Below are 26548 nucleotides of genomic sequence, written 5' to 3'. Positions count from 1 at the left end.
TGAGCGTCTTCTTATTAATACAAAGAGTATTATGAGAGAGATTTGAGAGAGTAGTTTTTATTTTGTCAATTTCTAGACAGTGACTCATATTTGAGATCTACTTGCAAATCATTTCATGCAATTTCAAATAAATATATACCAATAGGCTGATGGAGCTTCAATATTTTTTTATTCTTACTTATAAAAATCTTGTCATCGTGTCTAGAAATAGGCCTAATGACTCATTCGATGCCGAGATATTCGCTTTATATAAAGGAAACACTTTTATTCAGCACGTCCCATGATTTCTTTTTTTTTTTTTCTTTCAGTCAAGCCTTCTTCAGTCAGAACCAATAAACTCTAGATTATCTGTATTATGTATGAACGGTGATTAAAAAAGAAAACCTGGAGTATTTGAGAACAGAATAAGATGGTGATAAAAACAAATATTAGCTGCTTTGAATCTATAATTAAGTATTGTCCTATTTTCAGCAAATTTTAAACGGAACATTAAAAGTTTCTAGAAAAAATTACAAATTCAAAGTGAGAAATAGGACAAAATTGCAGCCAAAGTCTTTGTAAACGAAGCACGAAACTTGTAAAGCACGTACCTGAGCACATCTACACACGTGACCTACACTGGCTGGAGCTAATGTAAAATAAATACTAGGTCAGCAAATCCATTAAAACGCTAACAAATATGCAAAAACAAAAAAAAGAACATCACCCAGCTTGATGCGTGTGTAAAGCACAATCAGCACACAATACTGTAAATACACAATAAATACACACACTTCCTACAAAATTGCACTAAGCACATGCCTATCTTTCCTTTATCAAATCCTGATATAAATCTCTATCGTGGATTACAATACAGCAGGTTTTTTTTTTTTTTTTTTTTAATGCTACACAGTTCAAATATTTCTGGGTCGGAGATTTAAAAACTGCGCACATCTGTCTAATGTAATCTCCCAAAAACAATACCGGGATCTTAAACACTCATCCAGCACAAAAACAAACAAATAAAACACACAGCAAATATGAAGCTGCTGCGTGAATGCAGAGGAGCTTAAATCCTCCATATAGTATAATATTATAATTATGTTGAGCATTTTTGTAACACAGATTTTTCTGGTTTCTTTTTTAATTGACCTAAATAATGTGCTATTTATTTATTTTTTGTTTAATTTTTTTTTTTTTTTTTTTATTTAAGTTTTATCGCTTTTCAAGCTTCATAACGTGGTAGTAATATTTTACAAGATTGTCACGGAATATACAGAAATAGTACACTATATGGACAAAAGTTTGTGGACACCTAAACACAAGATTGCTATGTGCTGTTTGTGCATCCTATTCCTCATTAAGTCCACATTTGCTGTTCTAATGAGATCCACTTTTTTGGGGAAGATTTTCCACTAGATTTTGGAGTGTGCTTGTAAAGATTTGTGCTCCGATTCATTCCAAAAAGGGGTTCAGTAGGGTTGAAGCCAGAGCTTTACAGCAGGTCATGATCTTCCACTAGAACCAATTTTAAGCATATCTTCATGAAGCTGACTTTGTGCACATGCTATACAATTGTGTGTCTTCAGGTGTCCCAGGCGTCAGAATACTTTTGGCCATGCAGTGTAAAATAATCTATAATATTATGTCTATAATGTAACAAATCTGAAAATTAGTTTGATTGGAGGATTTTTCAGTCGTTTCAAACGTTAAATTAAAAGGATTGCTGCATCGGTCCTATTGAGAAGATGAAGAGAAATTCTCGACCTTTTCCAATCCTGTCTTTAAAACCCTGTCTTTAAACCTAACAACCCCAGAATTCATCAAATCGCTCTGAAATGCAAAATGAATAAATACTTCTTATCGAGTGTTGATCTCAGATCAGTTCACATCTATAGAATTATTAGGTGAAGGTTATAAGCTGATCCTGGATCAGCACTGTGTAGTACAGCCCTTTTTACGGTGTATAGTTCTAAGCGTTTGAGTCTAGTGTCTGTGAGTGTGTGTGTGTGTGTGTGTGTGTGTGTGTGTGTGTGTGTGTGTGCACTACAGCTCATCTCGTCCCCGTATGGAACGCCATGCCCGGTGTCTCTGCACGTGGTCTGCAGCCAGCATCACCAAGCGCATGAACTCATTTGGGTCAAAGGTGTAGTTGGTAAATTTCGGGTGATCTCCGAGTGTAGGATGGTGTCCCTGTGACATACACACACAAAATAATCAAAACACGACACTTCCACATATCGAGGGAGTGAATGACTGGACGGAATGAAGACATTTGTTCAAGTATGCTGAAATAAGTAGAACAGTTAAGTAGATCATATCTTTAGAAAATGTAATATGAAATGTAAAACACACACTCGCATACACATCTGTATTACATAAATGTAAACTATTTAATTTTATTTTTTACATTTTATTTAATCAATTTGATTTGTGCCAATCTAATTTATTATTCTTAATTTAATCAATATAATAAAATGTATTGCATTAGTTGGATTTATTCTATTTTTATAATATTATTTAATATATTATTTAACCATGCAGAAACGTTATTAAAAATAGTTTTAAAATCTAAAATGTTTAAATGTAAATAACCGAGGAACAAACCGAACTGTGAATCTTTGTGTACCGTTACACCCCTAATAAATATATATATATATACACACAGCTTATAGATTTTGTAGCTATTGGCCAGGCAGAGGGACCGAGTTGGGAAGGATGTGCTGCAAGTTAGAGCAATAAAGGATGGAGATGGAAGAAGGGTGGATGGTGTGGAGATGCTGAAGCAGGAAGTGGATAGGATTAGTAAGAAGAAGTGAGAGCAGCTATTAAGAGGATGAAGAGTGGAGAGTCGGTTGGACCAGATGACATAGCGGTAGAAGCGTGGAGATGTTTAGTACGTGTGTTTTTTTTGATGAATGCTGAGTATAAGAATTGAATAAATAAATCATTATTAAATAAATAAATAAATAAATAAAACGATTCAATAATAATTTAATAATCTCTAAAGTCATCAGACATTTCTAACCACCTGCAAGAACATCTAACAACTTTTTATTCTGAGCCTCTGCTTCATCATACCTTATCCTGAGCGAACACTTTGTCTGCTCTCTGCCAGGTGAGGTAGTGAACACCCCGGAGGCGAGCCAGATCGCGGTAGCAGCTTTCGTCCTGACAGTTATAGCTACAAAAAAACGAGACAGAAACAGTGTCACATTACCTCCCAAACACAAGGAACAAACATTTTCTATTTTAATTTTGGACAAAAGACCCAAGTGACCAGATGAAGCCCAAGTGACCATTGTGAGCTCATTTAGTAATATTAAATAAAAAATAAATAAAGATTAGCAACATGGAGCAGTTTGGTGTCAGATCATCACGTACAGCTCGAGTATGACGGCCCAGTCTGGGAGAAAGAGCAGGTGTGTAAGACCAGCTCCATGCATCCCTATAAAGATGTCCGAGTTATGGGTCACCCTGATCTGCTCCAGAAATGGCATATCTCTGCAACACACACACACACACACACACACACACACACACGGAAATACCCAGAAAGACTTGCAATCAATCAGCTGTCACTCAGCGTCATGGTGGAGATGAGAAGCAGGATGCCTCTGTCACTCACTTGTACTTGTAATCCACCAGCTTGACCTCAAATAAAGCCACAGTCTTCAGGGCGTTTATGAGCTACACACACACACACACGCACACAGTAGGGGATCAGGAGGTGATTAATGAGAACTGAAGGCCTTATGGACAGAAGCCAAACTAAATCAGGGATTTATTCCAAGAGCCAACTGCAAATAAGAGTTTAAATGCACAGTTAAGGAACTAGAGTGATAAATCAATGAGCCTGAGACAGAGACAGATAGAGATTGTGTGTGTGTGTGTGTGTGTGTGTGTGTGTGTGTGTGTGTGTGTGTACACTCTCACCTCCTGCTGGTTTAATATCCTACGATACTCTGTGCTCCGAGCCAGCAGCGTGACCCGGATTCGGTCGTCCTGCAACCCAACACAGCCAGAACAATGTGAAGTGGCAAATGGTCATTAGTAGATTATAATCATCCATTATGACTGACTCCATGTTCTACCTCTAACTATCAATTAATTCAGGTTCCGGTCAGGCCTAGATTACAATCTGAAGATCCAGTAGGGCTTTGTGAAGAATACAGCCCATGCATGCACACTAGGTGTTTATTATTTTTTATACAGCGCTGCCCTCTAGTGGTACTTTTGTGGTGGCGAGCTTGAATTAAAGCATCATGGTTTTCAATTGATTGAGTGAGTAGTTACGGATTTTGGTGCGATGGAAGGAATTGGATGTTTGCACAGGAAAATAAGTCTTCTCAGGTCACATGACAGACAGATAGATAAAAGAATGGGTAAATCCATGGCTGAATAAATAGATGAATGGATGATTGGATGGATGAATGTATGGATGGATGGAGGGGTACTTGAGTAGAGCAATGGATGGATAGATAGATGGATGGATGGACAGATGGACTAATAGGTGGACAGATGTTTGTACAGCAGCAAATATAAGTGGATGGATATCTAGTTGGAAGCTTGAATCAAGTATAAATGGATGGATAGATGGATGGATTGACTGATAAATGCTACTTCTTCCTCTCAGGTCCCTTGAGCATCTGATTTATCATTATCATTATTTCTGTTCACTACACTGTGTGTGTGTGTGTGTGTGTGTGTGTGTGTGTGTTAGTTACCCTGGGTCCCTCCTGTGGGATGCTGAGTCGGTGAAGGACATGCTGAGAAAATGCTCTGAACATCCCCTCACTGTGACAGTTTGCAATCTGTCAGTCACACACACACACACACACACACACACACACACACACACACACACACACACACACACAGAGTCAGGTTTCAAACACATTACCTCGAAATCATTTGTAGATTCAACCCAGTTGCTCTCAGCCATGAATTTAAAGACCTTTTTGCGATAGCGACAGATGCATCAGGACACTTCACATGCACACGTAACGTTGCTCACGCCTGCATTTCACGCTTCAAATCCCAAAAAAACTATACATGAACAAACAGCCATGTGTATGTAGAAGAGGCGAAGCAGAGCAGCTCTCACAACCGTGACTTTAATACATATAAAACAAATGCAATCCTCACAATTCGAGATTCAGAATTGTTGTGGTTGCATGAAGCCAATCCAGACATGAAATGAGATTTTTTTTTTGAAGACATCTTTTTTAAAAGCTTCTCACCAGGGGTGTGTTGTAGAACAGGCCGTACCTCATCCTTGGTAATAGCGAGAAGAACGCATCCCTGAAACACACCTGTGATGGACAGAAGATATTAAAAACACCACAAAAACCTGCCATTGTGAAGCTTTGTTATGGAAATTCTCTCAGTGAAGGTTATGTAGGGAAAAATGTATATATTTATTAGTGATTTTCTTAATACGATATTTTCCATTCTTTAGATCTGCATTCTTTAAAATATATATTTGGACTCCGGTTCAGTCTCAGTGCATCTCCTCACTCTCCGATCCTAACGAGGCTTTAAATGAGTGCTTTATTAAAAGAAAGTGCACCTTTAGTAAAGACGTTCGTCCTATAAACAAAATACTAGATTATAGATTCATAGTGATTCAGGAATCACTTAAGAACAATAACAATAATAATAATTATTATTATTTGTATTATTATTATTATTATTATTATTATTATTATTATTATTATTAACTCTAAACTCACTTGTTTTTCACTAGAAAAATTTAGAACTTCATAACTTAACGTGGGGAGTGGTGGCTCCAGCGGTTAAGGCGCTTGGTTGCCAATCGGAAGGTCTGGGGTTCAAGCCCCGGTATCGCCAAGCTGCCACTCTTGGGCCCTTGAGCAAGGCCCTTAACCCTCTATGCTCCGGGGGTCCCTTACGAGGGAAATATCAAGGTCCGTGACGTCGGAGTGACGTGGGGCCGCCTTCCCGTGGGCTCACCACCTGCAGGAGGGACCGTAAGGGACGGTGCTGTGAGGATTGGGCAGCAGTCGAAGGCGAGGGCCTGCTTAGACTGCTGCCCCCGCGACCCGAATTACGGATAAGCGGGAGAAAATGAATGAATGGATGAATAACTTAACGTGATGGATGGATGGATGGATGGATGGATGGATGGATGGATGGATGGATGGATGGATGGATGGATGGACAGCTTTAGGAATAAACTGCCTGGTGGGTAGATGGATGGATAGACGGATGGGTGGACAACATAATGAATACACAGATTGGTTAATCGATGGATGAATAAACTGCCTTGTTGGTAGATGGATGGATGGATGGATGGATAAACTGCCTTGTGGGTAGATGGATGGAGGGATGGATGGAGGATGGATAAGTGGATAGATGGATGAATGGATGGATGGATGGATAGACAGACAGACAGCATAATGAATAAACAGATGGGTTTAAGGATGGATGGAGGAATGGATGGATGGACAGCTTTATGAATAAACTGCCTTATAGGTTGGATGGATGGATGGATGGATGGACATATTGCTTTCATTTAGCACTTTTGAGATTTTCATTTTTTTTCATTTTCTTTAAAAGAACAATTCAATTAATAGAAAAATAAATTAAATTAAATATAATCAACCTCTCCTTTCTAACTAGTGTGATATGTTCAGTGCACTAATAATTCTGGAGCTGACAGCAGATGGATAAACGGATGAAGAGTCAGACAGACAGATATATGAATAGATGTGAGGTTTTTAATCCTCTCAGCTGCTGCATGGACGTACAGTATGAGTCGTACAGTCCAGAGATACAGTACAGTAAACACATTATTATATATGATGATGATGTAATGTGGTTTTATTAGAGAACAGTGAAGGATCTTACCCTTTTCGTGTCGTAGGTTTTCAGGTGTATGACGTCGTAATCAGTAAAAGCTCGCCACGTTTCGCTGAACAGGTCTCCATAGCCATAAAAACTCTACAGTGCAATAAATAAATAAATAAATATACTCAAAATGTATATAACAATGTAAAACTTGTTGCGCTTAATTTCTGCAAGATCGATCAATTAAATATGAATCTAATGGAAGACGAGCTTCCAGCTAGCCGTCTCTCAGGTTTATTCCAAATGTAATCAACTAAATGAGAGATATCCGGCGTTTAATGAGTGGAGAGTCTCTAAAGAACGGAAAAAATGGTTTGTATTTTACCTTATCTATAATATTCTGCCGACTCATGCTAGCACTATCAATTTAGCCACCTTGCTTTCGTGCTGAAGAAAATTCTTTCCATCTGATTCTTCTTCTCAAAACAGGAAGAACAGATTGGGGAAAGGAAGTCAGGATAAGGTTGATTCATAAATCATACAGTTTTACACCCCTTTCGTTTCCTCTCAAACCCTTACAAAGGCTCTAGACCAGGTTTCGTTTGGAGCTTAGAAATCAGCCCCAAGCTCTGTTTTTACTTATTTAATTATGAATTAACAGAAGCCTTGTGAAAGACGGTTTTTGCTTTGAGCTTCACACAGTTGATCTGCCTGATGTTGATGTTGAAACTTATCATGTGACCAAATTCTGTGCATAGTTACATATTTTAGGCTCTTCTCTTCTTTTCCACCAGCACACTGCCATAATTACTAGAATATCTCAATTCACTAATGGATAAAAATGGGGTTTTCACAGTTACGTCACAAAGGCCAGTATTAAACGCCTTCTCTTTCCCTTGTGCTTCATTACATATAATAAAAAATGCTACAATATGTCCTGCACGTAAAATCACAATTACGTTTATATCTATTTCTCATGTACATTTTCTCATTGTAGACTATGTTCAGGATTTTTTTTACTGAGGTTAAAATTAGGTGTAGCATAGCTTTAATCTTCATACGCATTATAAATTGTGTACGCATGTGTGTGGGTGTGATACCGTGTCCCACATGACGATGGCGATGTCTCTGCTGAAGGAGTTGTTGAGGTGCTGAGAGATGTACAGGTTTACAAAATCACAGAAGTGATGGTACATGTTCACGCCTGAAAAAGCAAGTGAAAAGTATGATGTTTTTGTGAATGAAACTCATTTCTCTCATAAATCTGTATCTGCATTTTTCTACCAAGATGGCTGTACATGAGTCATGACCCAGAGTCTCTCCAACAACCATCAGAATTTTTTAACTGTTGTACATACATCATGTTTCTCTACATATAATGTGCCGTATGCACATCTTGCACATATTCACTAATAGATCTTATATACATATACAGTATATTCTCAACATACTTGAGAACTACTTACACCAGTGTTAGAAAATCTACAGACTGGAGTCAGACATTATGTTGAAAATGTATCTCTTTAAACATTTCACAAGACACAGTGCTCCTGAGACGAAGGCTGTGAAGAGAACCTCGTTTCTACTCTCATTCTACAAACCACAAGCGAGTCCCACCTGCATCCAGCTTCATGAAGACTGTGGGCCTCTCGATGATGACGTCACAGTGCCCGTCATCTAGGGGGTGAAAATCGAGCTCCGTGTACGTCTGCAGCTCGGCGAACCTGGAGATAGAAGGTCACGGGTAATCCAAGATGGCCGCCGGGGCCAGAACTTGTAATAAATGGTAGGTTTTTAATCTACAAAATAGATCTCGTTGTCCTGTTTTGTTAGTTGACATTAATGTCCATTTATTCTATACTCCTTTAGAAAAATATAATTATTTATTTAAAGTTATACAAGTACATAACATTCAAAGCTGTGTCTGGATGATCTATGCCTGTTTAATTGTTGAAAGATTTCCTTCACTGAATAAATTCCACGAAATTATAATAAATTCCAAAAAAAATGTATAATCTTATCTGAGTTAACTCGGGTTAATCGAGGTCTCAGAGCTCAACACTGAAAGTTTGGACAGCATCATAATAACCATGACTGCAGGGGGCTCTTGTGCTGCCCTTCTGCCTCCAATGCCCTGCTGTTCAGTCTGCAGTGACCCCCAACTTCCCCTTTCTGTAGAAAATCTTCATTAAACCTGCACAGAGAGAGAGAGAGAGAGAGAGAGAGAGAGAGAGAGAGAGAGAGAGAGAGAGAGAGAGAGAGAGAGAGAGAGAGTTGATTACATTTGGCCTGTTTGAGGGAAAAAATACAAAGGAGGAGTGGTCAGGATCTTTATCAGGCCTCTGTGGCAATTAGTTCAATTCAAGTAGGTGTGGCCTTCTTTCAGAAGCAGTAAAGGAGGTGTGGTCTAAATTAGTCAGTACTCATGAAGGAGGTGTGGCCTAATTGTCAGTTAGTCTTAGTGAAGGAGGTGTGGCTTTAGTGTCAGTTAGTCTTAGTGAAGGAGGTGTGGCCTTAGTGTCAGTTAGTCCCAGTGAAGGAGGTGTGGCCTCTGAAACAGTCAGTCCTCATGAAGGAGGTGTGGTCTAAATTAGTCAGTCTCAGTTAAGGAGGTGTGGCCTTAGTGTCAGTCAGTCCTAGTGAAGGAGGTGTGGCCTTAGTGTCAGTTAGTCCCAGTAAAGGAGGTGTGGCCTCTGAAACAGTCAGTCCTAGTGAAGGAGGTGTGGTCTAAATTAGTCAGTCTTAGTGAAGGAGGTGTGGCCTCAGTGTCAGTCAGTCCTAGTAAAGGAGGTGTGGTCTAAATTAGTCAGTCTTAGTAAAGGAGGTGTGGCCTCAGTGTCAGTCAGTCATAGTTAAGGAGGTGTGGCCTCTGTTGGAATACATATGTATCAAATGAAAAAGTCTGCTTTAAGTGCATCTTTTATACATCAGATCTTTTCACACTGCACTACTTCATAAACTCATGGACAGCGTTTGCGCACTCCCCCGTTTCCTGCTCAGCAATGTGTAGGCCCTGAGTGCAGTTACTGACCTCTCATGACCTCTGCGGGGTTTCCGGAGGTCCAGATAGAGGTTGGTGGCTCGGCAGTAGCGCAGGTGGCGTGTGCACTTCAGAGAGGATTCCCCCTGAGACAGGAAAAGGACAAAAACAGTTTGTTCAGAGTTTTCTTCAAAGCAGAAGGAAATCGTGGACACCACAGGAGTGAGAGGAAATGTGTTTTACGGGACTTAAAGGCTCGCAGAGAGTCTTCATCTCACTCAGACGTTCTTTAACATAGCCGTAGTCCGCCTGCTTCCAGAAAGTTTCCTGAGCCGACTGCATTGAGCGAGCCCTGCAACACACACACACACACACACAACCGAAGGTATTGGCAATTTAATGCTTGTCTACACAACCCCACTAATCTAAGTAAGTTATTTGATTGCATTTGATTTTTAGCCAAGTTGCTATTACAACTGGTATTACATCAGTACATTTATGAGCTGATCATGTCATAATATGCAAATATAACCCATTTAAACCTTTTTTATATAACCTGGTACATACACTATTTGGACAAAAGTACTGGGACACCTGAGTTTCAGATGTGGTTCTTTCCCAAACGGTTATTGCAAAGGCACACAATTGTACATGATGTCTCTGACTGGGGGTATTACATTTTCCCTTCACTTGAACTGAAACCCAAACCTGCTCCAGCATGATGCCTATGTCTACAAGGAAAACTCCATTAAGATATGCTTTGCATGGGTTGGAGTAGAGCCTTGACCTCAACCCTACTGAACACCTTTGGGATGAAAGTAAACGCTGACAACACCCCAGACCTCCTCACATCACCTACATCACTACCTGACTTCACTAACACAAATGTCCGTAATCTAGTGGAACATCTTCCCAGAAAAGTGGAGGGAATTATAAGAGAAACGTGGAATGCAATGCTGAAAAAAAAAAAGTCCTGTCCTGTACATACGACCGTAACATGACATCTAGTTAGCTTTAGAGTCTCCTTCTGCTTTAGTAAAATTAGGAGCCTCATAAAACATGGTTGCCTTTGAAGGTAAAGACATAACCAGCGGGGTTTCTCTCACCACGCCGAGTCCACGCTGGTGCAGGTAGGGAAGCTGAACCTGTACGCGGGTGAACAGTCCTTCTCGTAACCCCAGCACAACTGCTGTTGTAGTAGAGCATCCTATAGACATAATGGAGAAAACACAGTTACACAATCTCTGGGAAATATTACTGTTATTAATAATAACGTTAATCACTAACGGCTTTAATAAGGTGTCGTTCTGTTGAAATGTCAAGCCGGAGATTCTTTTGGTCCATGGTACACTATATGAACATGTGTTTCTGGACACCTGAGTATAAGATTGTGTTTTTTAAACATCCCATTCCACCTTTAGTCCCCATATGCACTTATTATATTCTCCACTCTTCTTATGTTCCACTCGAGTTTTGGAGTGTGTTGTGAAAGTTTGTGTAACTTCATTCAGCCACATGGGTGTTAGTAAAATCAGGTAGTGATGTAGGTAAGTTTTGGAGGCCATTCATTTATATTCAATAGGGCTGAGGTCAGAGATCTATAGCAGGACGTTCAAGAACATTCACTCCAACCGATGTAAACTGAATAGTAATGGAGCTGGCTTTGTGGACAGAGGGTTTTACAGAAAGTTTCACTCTACCACATCCAAAGACGTCCTGTACAACTGCGTGTCTCCGACTTTGTGCTAACAGTTTGGGGAAGAACAGCATATGGCTGGAATAGTCAGGTGTCCCAATACTTTTGTCCATATTATTATTTTAATATAATCCATATTACTATAATAAATCGGTACAGATTTAAAGCAGTTCATGGTTTCAAAGGAAAGTCATTATGAATATTTCTCTATTAATTTTAATGTTCATTTACACAGAAATGCTAAAATATACGTTCGAAAGCTTGCACATGAGAAAATGAAAACAAAAAAAAATCCATGCTGGGATTAAATGCATACAAACAACATGGACCAGAATAAAAGCATCTGATTTCACATTTTGGCATTTTTGTGGATTTTTTTCATCGTAATCATCAAAACTCATTTTATACAACTGGATGCTGCGACTTTTCAAAGAAAACGTATTGAACTATCGAGGCAAACAAAAACACACAGAAAATTGCTTACTTTAAACGGGCAGAGTGGATCTTCTTGGCAAACTCTTGCCACATGTGTGTTGCTGTGCAGGAAGTAGGGGACATGAAGATCCAGCAGGGTCAGAGAGCTGTAGTTGAGCAGTGGCTGAGGATCACCAATGGCACCAGAGCAAGTGCAGAGTGTTAAGAGCAGCAATAACGGCATAGTCTCTCTCACTCACACACACAAGAACATGCACAAAGCTCTGGCCTTCTGCACCGACTCTCAATCCCACCTGAATGAGAAAAGAGGAGAGAGAGACAGTGTGAGAGAAGAGGTGTGTTCTGAGAGACTACAGCGTCCACACACAGTGTCCGAGTCTGATGTTGTCTGCAGCGTGGGAACCTGGGATCTAGAACGGATCTAAACTCGCTCAGCTCACAACACAGGAAGCGTTTGTGACCTTTTTCCTACCATTGTTTAGATCTTCAAGGCCGTGACTTAAGAAATTTCAGTAAAAAATAAAACAAGCACTCTAACCAGATGTTCAAGATCTCCTATGTGTGTGTGTGTGTGTGTGTGTGTGTGTGTGTGTGTGTGAGGATCGTAATTTGCTGCACTTTCGGACACTCCATCCTTGATGGTCAACTGTTTCAGACCACCATGAACCATTTACCAACACCTTCATGCAACAATAAAGTGGTGTTGGAGTTCTGCACGTTAATCTTCATGTCAAACATCAGAATGGTGGAAAGAGTCTCAGATGGGGTGGTTTGAATCCATACACTCTTTCAGACACTCTCTTGGTCTTCTGGGATTCTTTAGGTTTAGGTTCAAACATCTTACTGGTGAAAAGAACAGAGGAATGACCACTCTTTCCAAACACGGCTAGAAGAAAAGGGATCTCAAAATGCACAATGAAACGAGATCCATATAATTTTTATTGTCACGTGCACACCTGGGCAAAATAAATGATGGGAATTTGGAAAATGGAAACGAAATGGCAGCTCTAATAAGGTGTTAAATTGAGACACACAATGAAACCTCTTTCCCAATGAAGTCTCCTGCGATCCTACACCACTGAAAATCTTCTGCTGCTCATTGACTTGATTGCTTCCCATTCTAATAACCTGATCTGTTTGCTATAAAGTGAACCCCAGTCCTACACTACATAGTACACTAGAGCGTCATTTTGGACGCGGCCATGAGGATCATCTCACTGCATGCTGGTTTGAAAGCGCCGCTTGCCGTTTGATGCGGTTCTTCACCATAACCGCGTGCTTTCCGGTTCAACTTAAAAAAAAAAAAAAAAAAACCCGCAATCACAAAAATATAAAAGAAGAAGGTCGTTTGGGGTTTTTTTGTAATCTGGTTAAAACGCAGATAAAGAATAAAAAGTAAATAAAACGACAAGAATAAAATAACCAACTACCCTAATAACTTACCCTCTTTTTTATCAGAGAGAAGTGAATTCAAGAAAGCAGGTCGCCATCATACCGGAAACAACCGGCATGCAAGATGCGAAACTAACGCTAGAGGGCGCATTTTTACAACTATTGATTGCAGCTTATTTATTGATTTAATTGTATTTTTTAAGCACACATTTCAATTAAATTAACTAACCGTGATTAAACAATTATCATGATTTTTTTCTTTTACCTTGCTTTATGTAGTATTTGTTATTCTACATAGCACTACACTGTATATCTGGCAACAAAAAAAACTGCAACCTTTCTACAAAACAATGTTCATAATAATTAAACAAAAATGCCTTTTTCTCAAAAACTATATAACCTTAGAAATATATGATCGATCTATCTATACACATACATACATAAATATACAACGACCCATTAAAAAAAGTAAAAAAAAAAATTTACTATAAACATTACATTTATTTTATTCTCAGCAATATTTTCTTCTAAAATATACATTTATACGTTTTATGTAAAAATAAATAAATATATATATTTAGAGTTGTTCGCAATTGTAGAGACTAAAAAACAAACACAAACAGGGCAATATTCATTTTATTTACACATGTACAGGAAAAGTAGAACTTTAGCTATGAATATTAACACGGGCCTATGAAGGAGGTGTTTAAAAAAAAAGTATATACAAGGAAAAGAAAAACAGGTAGCTCTATTATACTGTGTATGATGGATCCAGTTATCCAGAAGTCACAGACATCACAGGATGATAATGAGAACATGAATCTAGATCACTGGTGAATGAACAGAGATCAGCAAAGGGGAAAAGGGAGAATAGACTGAAATTCAGAATTAACCTCACTCAAAGCTTTGTTTATTCAGAGACCATAACGAGAGATAAAGATGCGATTATTAATGAGCATTTTTTCCCCACTTCAGATGAGTGTTATAATTATATATATATATATATATATATATATATATATATATATATATATATATATATATATATATATATATATATATATATATATATATATATATATAAGAGAGCACAGCTTTCATTTCATTCATAAACACACACTGAGGAATAAATCGTCTGAATTGTTTAAAGGTGCAGTATGTCATTTTAAAAGTCTTTCTAGATGTATAATAATCATACCATTTAAAGACCTTCCAAAGACTAAGATTAGCATTATTCTGGAGAATAGAATCAGACTAGATGATATCAGCTTGTGATCTGGCCTTGAAAAATAACTTATAAAAAATATCATACGTTCGTTTGAATGCATGGGTTGCCAAAGTGAAGATCTGTTTATTTCTCAATGCGTCAGAACAAATAAACCGCTCCTCTAATATAATTATTGTTAAATATCGAGCATCAAGAGATAAAAAGGCTTCTATCCTAATGGCCATCTTGAAAGTGCAAATCGAAGTGCCTCGAGTCGACGGCTAAGAGACACTGCGAGACAAGAGCTTGTCCGATTCAAGTCTGCTAATTATCAAATAGAGAAAAAAAATTACATTTCTGACATCAGCTCCCAGGATAACGAGAAGAAAAAAAAAAAAACATCTTCACTGAATACAACCATAAGTCTGTGCACACCACGAAGCTTCTGCGTTCCAGCTTTTCGGTTTTACAGTAAACGCACGTAGGCTTCGACGCGTCGGCTATTTCTGGTTCTTGAGCAGCTCGTCTATTTGGGTCTTGTACATGTTCTTGACATCCTCCAGGTCGAGCCGCAGCTCCTCGGCCTCTTCTGCTTTCTCTCCGTACATCTGCAGGATGGTGTTGTGCCTCTGCTCCAGGTCCTGAGAAAAACAACAGGTCCAAGCACAGCACAATTCTTACAACAAAAGCCAAATTTATGACATCTTAAAAGGGGTGAGGGTGGGGGTGGGGTGGTCCATATCTATCAGGGTGTAAACGTTTAGGATTGTTTACTAAAACGACATATATTAACGTGTAATTTATATATACTAGGGGTGTCACGTACACAGAATTCATGATTCAAAATGAAAAAAAAAAAAACTAACAGGAAAAATGTAAAGGTGGGATGTGAAGGGAAATTTATTACACCTATGTGACAGATAATAATGATTAATAATGATTTCTTACACTCTGATTAAATAAGTTTCTTCACCCTTAAACTCCTCCTCACCTTCATCACTTTGTACCCACCTTGAGCTGCACTCTGAATCTGGGGATCTCCTTCATTTGGGCCTCCAGCTCGTCATTCTGATTAGTGAGCCGCACCAGTTCTTCTGCCATCGCTGAGCGAGTCCTTTCCAGATTAGAGATCTCCACCTACACACAAACGGAGTGAAGAACGAACATGAGGTTCCCACGCTGATTAAATGTAAGGGGAATTTCTAATAAGGAAATTAGGATCTATATTTAAGGAAGTGCATACAGAACACTGTGTGTGTGTGTGTGTGTGTGTGTGTGTGTGTGTGTGAGGTTACCTGGAGCTGTGCGATTTCTCCCTCACGCAGTTTGAGCTGCGAGTGCAGGTTCTCGATGATGTTGGAGCCTCCACTGAGACGCGCCGCTTCGTACAGGCTGCTCCCGCTGAGGGTCACGGAAGCGAACGAGTGATCAGGAGAGTCCTCCTGCTTCCACAAAGGGCAAAAATAAAAAACACGAATTGATTTGAGCAGGTCAGCCATTTTATAGACATGCACCTTCACGTCCTCACCGATCATTATGAGGAGACGTTACATGCTTCTAGAGCTAAAACGGAGACGTTGGAGCAGTTGAATACGTCATGAAAACCCCTGCTAATGATAATGTTTTCCACTAATGCACCTTTACTCTTCAGAATAGCTCGTGAGTGTGCATTATGATCGGTTTATTGTAGTTTAGGCAGGTACCAGACCAGGGCGTGGTGTGTTTTTGTTTCGGAATGTAAAGCGGGATATAGAATAAAGGAAAGGAACGAAACCGGCTTTAATTCACTGACGTGGGAGAGCAGAGAGGTGTGTATGCCGCTGTGATCCACCCCGCTAATGGAACTGGAGCGAGACAGAGATGGAGTAGAGGATGCAGGAGGCTCGCTCAGCGACACACTCAGAGCCTTACGCTCCTAAAACACACAAATGGGCAAAACGTTTTTTACAAAATCAAGGCAGTGTGAAAAATTTCCGACTTCTATTAGACCGACATCGGATTTAATCTGAGATTATTCTTACTCAAATACAAAATATTCATCAAAACATCACACCTTTTCCTTCAAGGCCTCTTGTGCGAGGTAGCATTTCTTCTTCTCCTGCTCCACCTTCACTTTCTCCATCTCAAGCTGGTTTGTCAGAAGCAACTGCAGGACCACAAAAAAAGGAAAAACACTCATTGAGACACAGTGTGTGTGTGTGTGTGTGTGTGTGTGTGTGTGTGTGTGTGTGTGTGTGTGCGTTTTCGTTTGCGTGCAAGTGTGTGTCTGTACTTAATTGTACCTTCTCCTTTTTGGCATCTTCCAGAGCTCGAGTGTACTCGCCTTTCAGGTTCTCTAGTTCAACACGTTCCCTACACACACACACACACACACACACACACACACACACACACACACACACACACACACACACACACACACACAAAATCATATACACACCATTGGGATTTTCTCGCTTTGTTGCATCGTAACTAATCAGCAGCAGTTTCAGATGCAAGATCTCCAATTGGCTGCTTATCGTCAGATTTCTGAGCCTCCGTCTCTGACAGATCATGTTCACCTGCTGCTGTCGTTCTCCAGCGTCTCGCGCCGAGTCCTCTCCACGTCCAACTGACCCTGCAGTCGTCCCTTCTCCTGCCGCAGTGAGGAATTCTGGGAATCCAGAGAAGCCAGCTGAGCCTTGATAGCGTGGAGTTCCTCTGTCGCAGAGCGCTCCTTCTCTACAGCAACAGCAAGCTGGGCCTGAGCATCGGCTACTCCAGGAAGAAAAAATAAATAAATAATGGACATTTAATACTCTCCACGTCTTTTATAAAGTATTTACATTACAGTATGTTTGAGTTTGGAGGTAAAACAATATTGAATTGACCAGAAGAAAGAGTTTCCGCTCTGAAAAACAGGAAGTAACAGAATTTCCCCTTAAGTTTTCACCTAAACGGTCCGAGATGTTCTTCTCCAGTTTGTCCCAGGATGCCGTCTGAGATCCCAGATTAGACTGCAGATTCTCGATCTGCCTGAGGAGGGGCCTCGTCGCCGAGGTAACGCTCTGACTAAGTTCCTGGTTTCTGGTCTCCGCTCCCTGCAACCTCTAAACAGATCAAAAATAATAAAATAATATAAAAATTAATTCGTTGGCAGTTTGTGATCTCGTGCTCTGAAAAGCCGGAGTAGCCGGATGAAAGAATTTCACTTATAAAAGAGATAAATGATTTTGTGGGTGTGGCTTACCTGCTGAAGCTCGCTGATCTCCTCTCGCAGGTAATCCTCCTTCCTGGCCTGCTGCTGCTCAGCTCTCTGCAGGGCCAGCCTCAAATCTGCCACCTAGGACAAAAGGTAGAGCAGGAAAACCAGCGTCAGGAACACCAGCGTCAGGAACACCAGCGTCAGGTGTGTGTTTGTGTGACTGGAATTATTTCAATGTTGTCAATGTGTGCCTGTTTATTACCAAACGAAAAACTAGCTTTTTATATTATTATTATTATTATTATTATTATTATTATTATTGACTTATTTAGTTGAATGGTTGTCAAAACAGGTTTTTTTTTTTTTTTTTTGGTGTTTTTATTTTATTTCCTTCTTTTCTATTTTAAATGTTTAATTTATTTAAATAAAAAAATTGGAGCACAGAGAACAATGCAAGTGGTCACATATATCCTAACATAAAACATTTATTCACAGTTTTATCTTTATTTTATACACAGACACCTTTTTCACCATCTTAATAATAGCTGATATGTCCAACTAACAATCTTTATTAATTATAAAGATAAATAAGTGATTTAATGTACTGTCATTTATCCATTTACCTGATTGGCCAATGCCTCCTGCTGAAGGCGGGCCTCTTCCTGGGCTTTGTCCAATGCCAGGCTGAGCTCCTCCTTGGCCTGGACTTCACGGCTGAGAGCTAGCTCCTGTGCCTCGCTGGCCTTCGTAGCGTTACACTTGTGCATTTCAGCAAGCTCCCTAAACACACACACACACACACACACACACACACACACACACACACACACACACACACACACACACACACGGAACAAATAAAAACTGGATTATGAAACTGGGAAGGGTGTGTATTACATCAGTGTTTGCACAGACAACTTGTGTCTGTAAAAAAGCTGAGATCATTCAGACAGTTGTGTTCCATAGCGAGTTAAAGCTCTGTAGAAGACTTTTAGAACAGGGGAATTGAAAAAAAAAAATACTGAGCTGTCGGTGGGAGTTTATTTTTAATGCTAACGTTCAGTTTTAAACCACTTTCACATCGAAACTCTTTTAAAGCCACAAAATGAATATTTTAAAGTGTATACTTGTAAGCGGCATCAACAGCGGCCTCCAGGCTTCGGTTCTTCTCGTGCAACTCATCGTTTTCAGTCTGCAGGCTGCTCAGTTCCTTCTCCTGGCGCTCCACGGCAGAGTTCAGCTTCTTAATGCTCTCTCGGTGCTGCTTCTCCAGCTCCTCCTTCGCGTCTAGAACCTGTCAGAAACACAATACAACATTTTTATGTATATTAGCTACCACAAACAATGTGAAGTTTATTATTTTCCACCGAATGCACCCCTTGAAACATATAATCCCTCTCAGCAATAACATTTTACAGAAGAACAATCACTGACCTGCTGCAGCTGTTTCAGGTCGTCCTCTTGCTCTTTGAGTTTCTTGGACTGCTTGGCGATCTTCGTTTCGCTCTCCTTCTCCTTTGCCCTCAGCTTCTTGATGATGTTGGAGTGCTGCAGCTGCTGCTTGGACAGCTTCTCGCCTGGAGGACAATTAAACGTCCCGCATTGGTTGAAAGGGTTAAACAGGAGCGTAATACAAACATGACTCGTGTTACTGTTTATTTACTGATGAATCGCTTAGTCATTAAAGTGTTCTGATTTGATAAGATCTCGTTTGTTGATCAAATCAAGTGTGCAAATGTGTGCGAAGTCCAATGTGCATATTTGTTCATTATGTAATATGCAACTTCTTGTCATCTAGAGGTCACTGGAGGTGACAACAAAAACCAAGTTATGAAAAATAATTTCCTATAGGACATCAACCAAAAGGACACTGGGCTCTGAAAGGATGCTCCAGAATGAGCAAGCTTTTGGTCTGCTGTGGAAATGTTCTACAACACCCTCCGATCAGCTGTGGAAATGTTCTACAATACTTCTGATGAGCAGTGAAAATGTTCTAGAGCATGTCAAAACAGAAAATTATCCTAGAATGCCTCTGATCTGCCCTGATAATATCCTTACCCTCTTCTAGAAGGCCTCTGATCTGTTCCTCTTTTTCTCTGATCAGTTCCAGGGTTTCACTGGAGTTGAACCTGGTCGAAAGCTCTTCTCTAAGCCCCTTGATTTCCTGCAGTGAAATGAGCAATAACAATAGATAGTGTTTACTCAGACCTACGAGCCTGTTCCTGGCGGTGGATGATCAAACCATAAAAACGTTGTTAACGTGGCTTAAACGTAATAACCCTGACCTTCTTGGCAATGTCACGCTCCTTGCAGGCGAGCTGGGCTTTCCTCTCTGCATCAGCGATTCGCTGCGTAAACTCGTCTTTCAGAGACTGCACGCTGGCGGTCTCCTCCCTCAGACTGATCATCTCACTACAGAACACAATCACACACTGAGTCACTCTGTGGACCAAAGCAACTCGATTGCAGCAGCTTTCCTACATACATGAACTAACACAAGATATGGATTCCTCTCCCAGTAACAGCACTGATTGATACACCGATCAGGGATAACATTATGCTGCAGTAGCAGCATTAACTTCTTCAGCAATTTGAGCTACAGGAGCTCATCTGACCAGCCTTCGCTCACCATGTGCATCAATAAGCCTCGGCCGCTCGTGACCCCGTCGCCGGTTCACCCCTGTTCGTTCCTTGGACCACTTTTAATAGATACTGACCACTGTGCTGCAGTTTTGGAGATGCTCTGACCCAGTCGTCTAGCCGTCTTAATTTGTCAAACTCACTCAAATTATTACACTCGTCCATTTTTCCTGCTTCTAACACGTCAACTTCGAGAAAAAAAATGTTCACATGCTGCCTAATAATTAAATCCCACCCACTAACAGGTGCCATGATGAAGAGATAATCAGTGTTCTTCACTTCACCGCTCAATGTTATGCCTGGTGAGTGTATTTGTTCAATGCATTGATTTAAATAAATGCTGGAACCAACAACCTGCATAAACAGCTCTTTGAACACAAATTTCAACTTCCTTATTTAAAGCTGATTATGACCTGACACACCACCATGCATTTATATAAATCTAAAACCACCAATCATAAAACAGGGAATATAAGATCCTACGTCTGGGGCTTTAAGGGTTCTTCAACTCCACACTTGAGAAATCCTCTGCTATCATTGGTCCCTCAGGTTCATTATTGGATCATTATAAGATAAAACAAATAACGAAATTTATACAGCATATAAACTGACCATCAGTTTGGTCATGTGACTTACACTGCACCTGCTATAACTAACTATAAAGTTGATCAAGTGTATAAGATCTAAACTTCAACCTGAACGAGGTCCCGGTTTTATCAGTTATTATTTACACTCTTGAAAGGGTCCGGATCTTTCCTCCAGCTAAGCAAATATTATGAACGTTTCCGTTTATCTGAGCTGCGGTGACATTCTGAATTGACACATACTCCAAACACTCATTCGGACAGCAAAGCCTCACAAACCGACCAGATCTAATTCTAATTAAAGAAGAAAAATAAAAAATAAAAAGATTTTCAGGTGGTGGCCATGAAAAGCAAACAAGACATGAACTAATACCTCATATTATGAAATACACACACCTACTGTGATATAAAGATAATAATGCTGAGGAACTCACTCTTTGAAGTTATCACAGTCCTCTTCCAGCCGAGCTTTGTCTTTGCTGACAGCTAACAACTGGGCTTCTCGTTTTTCCAGTCTTCCTATGAGATCATTAACTGTCTGGAAGATTGTGTGCGAAAGAGATTAGAGAGATAAGAGAAAGTGAGAGAGAGAGAGAGAGAGAGAGAGAGAGAGAGAGAGAGAGAGAGAGAGAGAGAGAGAGAGAGAGAACGATTCCATCATTGTGAAAATGATGCAGCTTTACTTCACCACCTACTCTCTTTGTTGTATATTTTTCAACATCACATCGCCAAAATGTTTTCAACACAACCAATTCTGCAAATTTCAGACCTTCTGAAGCTCTAGAAGCTGGCAGGTGGAGGCTCCTTTCTGCTCCTCGGTTATGGGTGATGCTACTGTGTCATGTGACTCTTCAGGTTCAGTTCTTTCATTAATCGGAGTGAGATGTGACTCAGACTCGTGCTCCTCCTCCAGCAGCTCTTCCGGCTGTTCAGAGTTCACCGGAGTTGCGCTCCTCCCGCTCTCCTCCATCTCATCCACCGATTGGTCCTTTAGACAGTCAGTCGTCCCAGCCTCCGCCTCTTCCTGCTCCTGATTGGCCTGCGCTGCAGATAGAGCTGGGGGCAGGCTCGTCCTGGCGGGAACAGATGTCAGAGTGCGGCTTCCGGGGGCCTCGTCGTCCGAGTTCACTTCGCTTACACTGCGGCTGTCCAGAGAGTGCACGCTGAATGAGTCGATGCGCTCGAAAGCATCAGACGAGGAGCCGCAGCTCTCCGTCAGCTTCGGGTAGTCGTCCAGACGTGGGAAATCGCTGCAGGTTGAAGCGGAGAGGAGCTGGAAAGAGCCCTGCATGAGGTGCAACCCTGCTTTACCCTCGGCCGTCTCCTGCCTGGAGCTGGCTGAGCTCTCGCTGAGGACGCTCTCGTGGTCCAGCACTTCGATGTCACTGGTGGTGGAGGTACCGGATGAGAAGGCGCTCACAGGTGGAGACGGCGTGTCGCTTTGCCTGTCTTCTGCTTTCGCATCTTTGGATTCCAACATCACGTCTTTGGGAGGCTTTCTCCCGGGGCTTCTAGGCTCGGCAGAACCAGCGCTCGTGACTTTCGACTCGGGTTCCGCAGGCGTTTCCGCTTGTGCGACTTGCGGACTTAAGTTAGAATCCTGCGTTTCTGGGTTGCTCTCCGTCTCCTTTGCTGGTTCAGTTTGCTCCAGAACGGATGCTTCTTCCTTTGGCGTCATGTCCTCTAGCTGAATCTCTGGTAATTGTCCGCTTCCTTGTTTGCTCAAATCTTCCTGAGAAAGCGTGGAAGAGTCTACGTCATCCTCGGCAGCAGGTCGCGCTTCTTTTTCTGATTTCTCCTGAGGCCGGCGATAGGATTTAGTCGGCGCCACGGACACCACTGGAGTCGTCTGGACCGGCTGGCCATCTCCAGGAGACAAGAAGACACTGAAGAAACTCTCGGTTTCTTCGACCATGGTGCGGGTGACAGGTTTGGTGATGGCCTCGGATGTAGGCGTGGCCACCTTTGGGCATTCTTCTGAAGGAGAGTCCCACTGGTTTATCCCCCAACCTGTGGGCAACGGCTGGCTCTGTACATCTAAGAAGAATAAGAAAAAGACACAAAAATAAAGCAAATGCCAATAAGTTCCGAATAAATATCTGTGCATCTACATTGTGACTGCGGTGACCTGATGTCCTATTCATGGTTTTACTCCTGTCCTTTATGTGAAGACGGACGACTCAATAGCTCGTATGTAATACTCGCACATACTTTTTTAACCATTTATTAATTTTAAGCGTAGGGTTGCTTTGATACCCAAATGTCAAATTCTTAGGAGTCCACATCTATAAATTAAACGAAAAGCGTTTTAAAGGGTTGTCAAAACCTCCCAACGCATCATCACAACCAAACTACATGCCGTTGAGCACCTTCACCACAACAGATGTCTGAGCAGTGAACACAACACCATCAATGACTCCTCACATCCCAGTCACATACTGTTCAACCTCCTTTCATCATAAAGGAGATACAGGAACATAGGTACATAGGAACATGCGCACCAGAACCAGCAGGTTCAGGGCCAGCTTTTTTCCATCTGCCATCACTATACTGAACTCCACACTATACCTTTACAACACTATATAAGAACTGTGTATAACATTTGTACAGGTGTACATACAATGTACATATTACAAATTGTAAATGTTTATATCCCACGTTCTCTACACATACTGTCTTACAATATTAACCGATCAGGCATAACATTATATAAAATTCTAAACGGTGAAGTGAACAAACATTCTGTCCTCAAAGTGTACATGTTAGAAGCAGGAAAAATGGATGAGGGTAAGGATTTGAGCGAGTTTGACAAATTGTGACGTCTAGACGACTGGGTCAGAGCATCTCCAAAACTGCAGCGCTTGTGGGATGTTCCAGGGGTCAGTATCTATCAAAAGTGCTCTAAGGAAGGAACAGTGGTGAACCGGAGAGGGTCGTGAGCGGCCGAGACTCACTGATGCACGTGGGGAGTGAAGGCTGGTCCGTGTGGTCCGATCCAACAGACGAGCTCCTGTAGCTCAAACTGCTGAAGATAGTGCTGTTAATGCTCATAATTGGATCAGAACTGTTTTAGCAAAAAAAAGAAGGACCAACACAATAATAATCCGGTGGTCATGCCTGGTCGACGTGTGTGTGTGTGTGTGTGTGTGTGTGTGTGTGTGTATATATATATATATAATTGTATAGATAGATAGATAGATAGATAGATAGATAGATAGATAGATAGATAGATAGATATACACACATATAAACACACACACACATTTATATAAACAGAGATGTGCACTATTAATCGTGCGTTAATAAAATTAGTGCCGTTAAAATGAATTTGCATTAACTTTGATCCTAGTGTAAACGTAATGCACATTCATTCACCACATCCTTTCTTTACTAAGATATGAAAAATATTTATTAAAGTCCACCAAAAATCAGTTTTAATCATTAAACATTTGTTTTTCTGTTGTGCCGAGTCTCAAATCAAGCACCAAAATCGACCATGACGCACTCATCTGGCAATTAAAACCGTCCGTGTGGAAACATAGGTACACCCGTTTAGTGCCCTGATGATTTACGTCATTTAAAACGCCATAATTACTGTAAAACATCTACAAGAATATTTTGCCTTCATGCTCTATTGAGTTGTTTGGTTTCACAAACAAATAACATTTGCATTAAGCATCAATAATTGTTGATTAAAGTATTAACAATGTGTGATTACGTTGAGATTAATCACAAATTAACTAATGACAACCGTGCGATTAAATATTTGATCTGGTTCACAACCCCTAATATATACGCATCACACGCTTTACACATATTTACATATACATTTGCACTTGTCATCTATTAGATCTCAAGGATTAAAAGAGTATCTGCACTAGACTAAGAAATGCCATTGATAAGGTTACTCCAGGGCATTCTTATTTACTTGGGAAAGGCTGAATCTTTATCATAATATATAATAAATATCACAATAAACACTAAGGCATGTAGAAAAATGAAGCGTTATTGATTAATCGATGGACTAAAGTGAGGAGGAACTTGTGCAGAGTTGAAGAGCTGGATTTTCTATCTGACTGAGTGTGTGACATCTGTCACTTGATGGGAACATCTGGACAGAGTTAAAGGTTGGTGTCAGCTTTGTTTTGAGCTGTTAACGAGTCCAATGTTAATCAGAACTCACCGTCAATAACGGGTGTTATGGCGTCGCCCCACTGATCCTCCTCCTGTATATCCAGGACTCGGTCGATGGATTTCTGCGCCGAGCTCAGAGCCTGTTTGGCGAAGCTGGACAGCTGGGAAGCGTTAAACCAACTCATTTTACACGCAGTACAGTTTGTTTAAATCCCATTCAACACCCACCACATGGTCACTTTTTCTCCACCCCTCTGTCCCCGAAGACGAGCTCACAGCGACTTGTCAGCAAAACCCAAGGCGTCACTGCTAGCCTGCTAGGCCGCTTCTCCGGCTAATCAACTCGTGAACGACGGGATTTGTTTCGCCATGAGAGCCCCAGTGAAGTGCGGACATGCAATACAATCCCTCAGAGTCACACCGAACGGCGAGGAAAATGCCTCCCTCTCTTCCTGCTCAGAACCGGGCCGTGGACTCTTTTCTCCCTGGTTGTTTTGGAGTTAGCTCCGAAACTCCGGAGCTCCCGATCCGCGACGCATCTACTTCCGGTCCACGTAGCACCAAAGCAATGACGTAATCTCATAGCCCCGCCCACTAAAGTGTCCCTGTCAGTTTCTCATCACAGGTCCACTACTACTACTACTACTACTAATAATAATAAAATATAATAATAATAATTATTATTATTATTTTTATTATTATTATTATTATAAAATAAAGTGCCAAAAAGAATATGATGGAACAGATGGAAATTTAGATTTAATATCAGACCCTAAATATATTGTATTTATTTACTCAAAAGTACACTATGGCATTTCTTCTCTTTCTTTTCTTTCCCCTCCTCTTGTTTATCTCCTCCTTCTTCTTTTCTTCTTCTTCTCCCCTTATTTGCCTTTTCCTCCTCCTCCTTCTTCGCTTCCTTCTCCTTCTACTTCTACTTCTCATCATTTTTCTTCTTTTCTCTTCTCTCGTTCTAGTCATATCTGGTGTTTGTGATTTCCTGTGAAAACCTGTTTCTAGACAATCTTTTCTACACGCACACTAAAAACAGGCATCAGGACCAAATCAACCCATACTTTACTTCCAGACTCTAAATATATTTATCAAAAAATTAACTCAAAAGCAACTGCACTATTGTGAGCACACCAAGACAATTCTCCTCCTCCATTCTCTTCTTCTCCTCCTTCTTCTTCTTCATCCCAATGTGATTGAATATGCACTGAGGTTTGGAGTGATTTTGCCTTTACTTTAAAAAAAAAAAAAAACTCCACAGTAAAATAAGTTAAAATCTAATGAGTAATGCACAGGGGCACTCTAAATAAGAATAATTCAAAAGAATAATCAAACCTATAAAGGATATAAAATGTTTTATGAGTGTGGAACATAATTGAAAATCCACTTTAGTTTGGAGTGATTTTGCCTTGTGTGGCACCATAATCTCCTAAAAAAAATCATTCCTAAAAATGACCTAGAGTCTGCAGAGAAGAGATATATGTCAAAGTGA

At 40.6% G+C, this 26548-nt stretch overlaps 2 protein-coding genes across 7 annotated transcripts; both read right to left on the bottom strand.

Annotated features, from left to right (window-relative positions):
- On the bottom strand, positions 1-13424 carry eogt (EGF domain-specific O-linked N-acetylglucosamine (GlcNAc) transferase). 5 transcript variants are annotated; one of them, XM_083533470.1, is made up of 16 exons: positions 13347-13424; positions 11953-12196; positions 10879-10979; positions 10016-10124; positions 9824-9918; positions 8882-8986; positions 8410-8516; positions 7893-7996; positions 6853-6945; positions 5223-5294; positions 4707-4793; positions 3916-3984; positions 3608-3669; positions 3364-3483; positions 3061-3163; positions 1-2172 (listed from the first exon to the last, which is right to left on the bottom strand). In XM_083533470.1, exons 2-16 carry the CDS (start codon positions 12124-12126, stop codon positions 2026-2028), a joined length of 1548 nt encoding a protein of 515 aa, XP_083389596.1. In that variant the 5' UTR covers positions 12127-12196; positions 13347-13424; the 3' UTR covers positions 1-2025. The 5 variants fall into 5 exon arrangements, with proteins under 5 accessions (XP_083389596.1, XP_083389600.1, XP_083389599.1 ...); XM_083533474.1 differs by having other exon boundaries at positions 11953-12185; positions 13334-13410; XM_083533473.1 differs by lacking the exon at positions 13347-13424 and adding an exon at positions 12946-13195.
- A 1198-nt stretch (positions 13425-14622) lies between these two features.
- Positions 14623-25620, bottom strand: tmf1 (TATA element modulatory factor 1). 2 transcript variants are annotated; one of them, XM_083533466.1, is made up of 17 exons: positions 25094-25620; positions 21680-22947; positions 21345-21448; positions 19972-20098; positions 19745-19850; positions 19121-19263; positions 18814-18980; positions 18310-18466; positions 17732-17824; positions 17435-17591; positions 17064-17256; positions 16785-16854; positions 16556-16648; positions 16295-16417; positions 15798-15947; positions 15514-15639; positions 14623-15143 (listed from the first exon to the last, which is right to left on the bottom strand). In XM_083533466.1, exons 1-17 carry the CDS (start codon positions 25227-25229, stop codon positions 15003-15005), a joined length of 3354 nt encoding a protein of 1117 aa, XP_083389592.1. In that variant the 5' UTR covers positions 25230-25620; the 3' UTR covers positions 14623-15002. The 2 variants fall into 2 exon arrangements, with proteins under 2 accessions (XP_083389592.1, XP_083389593.1); XM_083533467.1 differs by having other exon boundaries at positions 15798-15944; positions 25094-25619.
- Positions 25621-26548: the final 928 nt, after the last annotated feature.

This window comes from Silurus aristotelis (assembly GCF_946808225.1).
Source record: "Silurus aristotelis genome assembly, chromosome: 28".
NCBI lineage: Eukaryota > Metazoa > Chordata > Actinopteri > Siluriformes > Siluridae > Silurus > Silurus aristotelis.
Note: the sequence above shows the minus strand (reverse complement) of the source record. Positions and strands in the feature narration are given on the sequence as shown.

Bases quoted from the DNA above. Each gene is read 5' to 3' on its own strand.
- eogt (XM_083533470.1), bottom strand. From the start codon at position 12,126: ATGCCGTTATTGCTGCTCTTAACACTCTGCACTTGCTCTGGTGCCATT. The intron at 3,164-3,363 runs GTACGTGATGAT...GTTTTTTTGTAG, and splicing joins TGGGCCGTCATACTCGAGCT to CTATAACTGTCAGGACGAAA. The intron at 2,173-3,060 runs GTATGATGAAGC...TGTATGTCACAG, and splicing joins AAGTGTTCGCTCAGGATAAG to GGACACCATCCTACACTCGG.
- tmf1 (XM_083533466.1), bottom strand. From the start codon at position 25,229: ATGAGTTGGTTTAACGCTTCCCAGCTGTCCAGCTTCGCCAAACAGGCT. The intron at 20,099-21,344 runs GTGAGTTCCTCA...TGTGTTCTGTAG, and splicing joins GACTGTGATAACTTCAAAGA to TGAGATGATCAGTCTGAGGG. The intron at 16,855-17,063 runs GTGAACATGATC...GTGTGTGTGTAG, and splicing joins CTGGAGAACGACAGCAGCAG to GGAACGTGTTGAACTAGAGA.